The sequence below is a fragment of the Kryptolebias marmoratus genome, linkage group LG12 (assembly GCF_001649575.2).
Source record: "Kryptolebias marmoratus isolate JLee-2015 linkage group LG12, ASM164957v2, whole genome shotgun sequence".
NCBI lineage: Eukaryota > Metazoa > Chordata > Actinopteri > Cyprinodontiformes > Rivulidae > Kryptolebias > Kryptolebias marmoratus.
Window position 1 is genome coordinate 19,109,571 of NC_051441.1, and position 6,140 is coordinate 19,115,710.

The 6,140-nt window shown below is 43.1% G+C and overlaps 1 protein-coding gene across 1 annotated transcript; it reads right to left on the reverse strand.

The window, feature by feature from the left end:
- Positions 1-212: 212 nt before the first annotated feature.
- On the reverse strand, positions 213-5,753 carry slc16a6b (solute carrier family 16 member 6b; the record flags this gene model as incomplete). Its single annotated transcript, XM_025003537.1, is given in 4 exon segments — positions 213-2,145; positions 2,236-3,129; positions 4,360-4,488; positions 5,610-5,753. Coding segments are annotated over 4 exon segments (1,487 nt in total), but the record flags the coding sequence as incomplete, so codon positions are not given.
- Between the last annotated feature and the right edge of the window lie 387 nt (positions 5,754-6,140).

Below are 6,140 nucleotides of genomic sequence, written 5' to 3' on the forward strand. Positions count from 1 at the left end.
TAACCGTAGCAATGATCCAAAAACAAGCATGATGGTGACAATGTTTATCTTTTTTTTAGTCCATGGGGAAAATACCCTGCTTTAAAATTAATCTTTCTTTTTTAGAAAACACTAATGGTTTTTCCAGACAAGTCCAGGCCTAAAAAAAGACTCTTCAGGCTAAATAACCCAACATTCTGCACCGAGTTTCTGCCGACAAACTTGACAAGTAATCAGTTTATACTGTTTTTATTTTGAAAAGAAAAACTACAGGATGAAAGTGGTACAGGACTTAACAGGAAGGAACCTGCCTGGCACTTAATTTAAAAATAGTATATAAAAACATTAAATAAACATGTCAAACTTTAAATAAGAAGAACAGTTTCTAAACTAGACTTCAAGTGGCTGCAGGAAAGACTCAGGACTTCATCTCATACATACATACATGTGCCCATGTTTAGAGCCACACTTTGACATGTGTGCTGTTGAATTGTAGCTACTGCTTAAAAAACAAAAGCACAGATTGAAACACTACACTGTCTGTGGTTTGATTGCTTTACAGTCTGACTGGCATCAGTACAGCTCCTGGATCCTACAACCTATGTTTTCACAGAATACAGACTCTACACACCGAGCTGGAGCTCCACAGGATCAGGGAAAGATGCTGCTAGATTGCTATTGGTACAATCATATCAGGAAAAGAAACTCAAGCAACAGGAATGTGCAGCTGAACCACATCACTTTAGATCAGCTTCAGTCGGCTCAGTTTGTCTCACACAAGACTGTAAAAACTTAAGGAGATGCTGCAGATTTATCTTTGCAGGTGGACAGTTATTTCCACAAACATTTATGTTTGAGACAGGGGAGATGGGTGGTGTTTAGTTTATGAAACTAGACCTGGGGTCCCCAACCAGTGGCTAATGGTCCAGCTTCAGGCTCCTATCAGGTCCGAAGTGGTCCAGAAAAAAGGAAAACCAGAACCTCAAATGTCATTTGTTCCAATATCGTTAGGCCCCGCATGATTCAATTCAGAGGGCTGCCATTACAAAACCCTTCTTGATGCATTTGGATTATCTGGAATCTTAAATGACTGGCTGATTTAGCATAAATAAACAATGATTTCTATAAGTTCTATTATTCACAGACTGCTGACCAACAATTTGCATAAACGCTAACTTAACATGAATACACTCGTCTCCTGTTTCACATTATGCATGATATATGTTATTTCAAGTCAAATAAACCTATTTCTGTGTGTTTTTGGACTGATGACACAGCATGGCTTCCACATGGAAACAGTGTTACATGTAGATCCTAAAAAGAGCTACTTCAATAACATGAGAAACAAAAATCCAATTTAAATTGTTACTATTTATTACAACATACAGTATATGATGAAAATATGTAATTAGCAGTTGTTGTTTTTTGATTTATGTTCATTTCTGAGGCTTATCTGAGCATTTTAGAACTCACAATGGGGTACTGACCACTACAGTAACTCTTGTAGGACACACTGCAGCCGGCAGCAACTTTTCTGCTGTCTCTCTTAAACTGGCAGAACAAATTAATGGTAACAAAATCAATTTAGAAACTTGGATGTCAGTAAAAAACCGGTCATAAACCCCATCCTTATTGTTTACACTGGCCTGCTGTGGTTGGGGACCCCGAAGGATTGGTCAGACCTGTCAGAAACGTTCAATGAGCTCTGAGCCTGCTGGAACAAAACAGTGGGATGATAGGTGTGAGAACGGGCCACAGCACAGATGGCTCTTTGGTTTCCTTCCTGTGAAGAAGTGGACAGTTAAGTGAGGGAGCAACACCTGAGATTTGGATCCACAGCAGCTTCTCACAGCTCATGTAGTCCTCTGGGTTCTGCTTTGTTCCGGGCTCTTTCCTGTGATGAGCTCAGACTGTTCTGATCCTCAGCCTGTGGGACTGGACTGTCCTCAGCCAGGTCTACTTCCAAAAAGTCCACCTGGTCACTGTCCTGAGACATTTTCTCTTCTTTGTCAGTGTTCTTGCTTTCTTCTTGGTTTCTGATGCATCTTTGGCACATTTTGGATTTAGCCGGGCTAACCAGAGCCAAGCAGACGACACTGACACCCATGCCTGCTGCACAGGAGTAAAAAGCAGCACCATAGTTGTGTGTGACATCCACCAGCACACCTGGAACAAAGGATGGGAGTCATTGTGACCTACAGAGAGGTTTATCTGGCATTCAAACCAGAACTAGACAAAAGGAGTAGAGCTTCTTACCTCCTAGAGGGGGTCCAGCCAGTCCAGCAAAACTCTGGATGAAGACATAGACTCCCACACATGAGGGCATCTTCTGGATGCCCACCACTTCCTCCTCAGCCAGAAGAGGGATGTGTGTGGAACCCACAGTGCCCATGAAGAAGCCATAGAGAGCACAGCAGACCACCAGGCCCCAGAACTCCCACACCACAGTGAAGGCCACCAGAACCAGGCTCAGCAGAACCACACACCCCAGCAGCACCAGGGTTTTCTTGCAGCGGACTTTGTTTAACACGACCCCAATGGATAAGCGGCCAAAGATTTCAGCCACAGCCATCACAGAGAGCATGTAGGAGGCCACAGCGGGCTCCAAGCCCCGGCTCTTACTCAGTTCAATGATGTAAAGCTGTGGTGCAAAGAAGCCCAGAGTGGCAAACAGGCCGAAGAGCGAGTACCATATGAAGGCACCATCTTTAAGCACAGAGAAGTCCAGGAGTTTGGGGGTGGAGAGCTGGAGAGGACCCGCCTCTCCTCCTGTCATCTCCACATCAAGACCGTCTTTAGTTGGACTGGGAGGTATGGACGAGGATTTCTCCCACTCAACCAGAGGCGTGGCCTCTGGTTCTGCGTTCCTGAGGTCTTCGTCAGACGCTGAGAGGGACGTGACACCTGAATCCCCAGACCCTCTTGACATTGCTGAACTGAGGGAGGTTTGGGTTTGTTCGTTCTCTAGTTCATAAATGCTCTGAATCTGCTTCAGAGAGACAGAGTCTGATTGGCTGTCCTCCTTTACAGGCTCTGGCTGGATGATGATTGGGCGAAGGAGGAGGCCACAGCCTATCACAGAGGCCTGAATGACCCCAAGTATGAGCAGACAGTAGCGCCAACCAATGTGTTCCTTCAGTCTGGTGAAGGCTGCGGAGAGATGTTAGAGCTCGTTATCCTTCACCTTCACTAACTTTGAACACAAACTTCACTGTTTGATAATAAACAGTAAAGCCTAGTATTCACTGATACATTACACATCATGTCAGATTTTTAAATTAAGATCATCTTTTGGTGAGAAATGATAGTTACAGGCGATTTGACCACATGTTACAGTAACATTATCATCTCAGAATGTATTGCAATATGCTTCCTGTGGCAGCCATCTTGAATTGGGGTGACTTCAAAATGTATTCAGATACAGCAGACCACCAGGCCCCATTGTACATTCAATGTTTACTTTCTGGATGGCTTTTTTGTGGCCAGTGGTTCCTGAGATATTTTGCTAACAGACAGAGTTCACAGCAAAGTTGTAAGAGCAGATCTCATAAGATGTGTTAATGCTCAGACTATGTGTTGGGGATGACTCTCACCTACTACCATAACAGGGATGCTTAATAGTCCACAATACTACTCTGTGCTGTCAGTCAAGTTCCTATTGGGCCTATCTGAGCTTCTGTTCCAAACTGTCATGGCAGCTGAAGCAGAGTCTGCGGCTGCTACAGTGCTGAGACAGGATGAGGTCTGAATGAGGGGCCTGCTTGGTTAGAAAGGTATAATTTGTATTTTTTTCTCTCCTCTTTCTGACTGAATTCCTGCATGGGAAAGTTTTCTCACTACAGTTTGCTGCTGTTTTCACCAATCTTACAACACGATGAATATCCAGGCTTTTTATTTTTAAATCAGAGCTCCATGTTATTTTTTCATCATGTTGGAGTTGGAACTTCAAACCTATATTTGGATTTTAATTTGAAAATCTTTGTCATTTTTAGTTTATGAACAAAGTTACTAATTAAATTATGGATGATGATTTTTGGATAAACCAATAGATGAGCTGATAGATTATTTGAGAAAAAAGAAATGATAGCGGCAGCCCCCCAAATGTTAGCCCACTGGCTGTAAAACTGACTGAGATATAGCTAAGTTGGTTTGCTGTGGCAGCCATCTTGATGCGAGTTGACTCCAAAAGTTAAGCTGTTGTAGATGTACATCCAATGGCTATTTTCTGAATGTTTCATTAAAATACATTGTTCCTGAGATATTTTACTAACAGACAAACAAACACACTCTCAGCAACCTTTTGCCTTTTGGTGGCAGGAAACAGTTCACAGTACTTGAATGTGAAGTCACAGAAGATTTCATTGAATGAGTCTGACTTACCAGGTGCAAAAGCAAATATGGCAAAGGATTCTCCTGAAGAAGCGATGGAGGTAACGAGGGCTCTCCGTTTGGAAAAGTATTGGGCCAAGATGGTGAGTGTGGGGAGGAAGGAGAGGCAGAAGCCGAATCCTGCAGAACGAGAGGAGAAAAGAAAGAGGGGACATGACAGCCACTGACCCGCATGGTAGGAACACTGCATGGCTAGGGGGGGTGGGTCAAAGAGTCAAGCAGTCAGGTCACTCCTGTGTCAAAGGTGGCAGGGGGCTTGAGATGATACACGTTTGCTACAGCTGCTGCTGAAAGACAAAATGCATGTAAAGACAAAAAAAGAGACAAGGGGAGAGAGAAGTGGTCAAGTTAGCAGGGTTCCACTTCACAGGAAGACATGGTTTTCATGGTGGGAGAGCTAGCAGTGCTTTCTGTTCGAGAGAAAAAATGTAAATAAATTCAAAAAGGTTCATGTGCTCTGCTACAAAACTTATTCCATCAATTTCTAATTCATCCAGTAATCTCTTATTCCTTCCACTTCAGCCGTTTCTTGCACCACCACTTTTGGTGTTTTTTTTCTGCTCCAGATTTTCCTGCTCTGTGTCCTGACAAAAATCCTAAAGCTAATATCTGACTGAGCTGCAACTAGTTGGTAACTGGCTTCTGTGAGGAAGTCTCCAAAATGTCTCCAAAAATTTGCAATGGTTCTCAAATTCCTCACAGGAGCTGCAGAGACTTGCAGTCTTGAACTTTGAACATGTTCAAATACGTTGTGACATATTTTCTCTCCAAATAGTCACTGAGTGTTTGTGGATATCATCATTTTAGTTTCTGTAATTCTAGAGCTGTATTATGACTCCTTATGAAAGAAAACACTCTAAACTCTGAGTGTCCAGGTCTAAAAAGCTCTGATCGCAAACACTCATAATTTAGTCAAACTGCAACTGAAATTTTACTCATTTTCTTACAATTTAGAATTTCCAGCAGTTTCAGCCCTGAGAGATCCTGGCTTTAAAAACTAGGATAGCTTTACAGTGTTTGGAAGAGGTTGTTTAGCTCTCAGTCATGGGAACATTCTGAAAGAAACAGATTGCTAGAAGTCCCTTAAGTTCATATATAGCAAACAAAGCAGGTATCTGCAGGAGGAAAGCAGTCACTGTCAATAAAAAATGAAAATGACAGATGAATGTGGCCACAGACAGACAGACAGACAGACAGACAGACAGACAGAGTCGTTACGTGTGCCTGTGAGTTTCTAGTACCTGAGACAATGCCAAGAGTGATGTACATCTCAATGATGGAGTTGGTGAAGGCAGACGTGATCATCCCCAAACTGATGAGGAAGCCTCCCATCATCACTACTGGACGATAGCCAAAGCGGTTGCTCAGTGTTGTTGCCAAAGGAGCTGAAAATGGAGAACAGTCATTAAATTCAGATTATTTCCTACGTGCCACTCGTAGGCCTCCTTCATGCTGACAACCCACTACGCTAGCTTTTCTCAACGGGGGCGGTACCGCCCCCTGGGGGGCGTTGAGAGGATGACGGGGGGCGCTGGCAGCAATATTTTCAATAGGGGGGCGTTGATATTCTTTTGGGGGGGCGTTTGCTTAAAGGTAAAGTTTATGCAAAAGATTCACAACAATATCAGTTTAAACTTTGAACTACTTGTAAAAATATTGTGGCCTAAAATATTCAAACCGTTACAGAACTGCAGCTGTATCGATGGTGTTTCATTTCAACGCAGCTCCATGCTGCCTTCAGGAGAACGGGACATCAGAGTATCATTTTTATA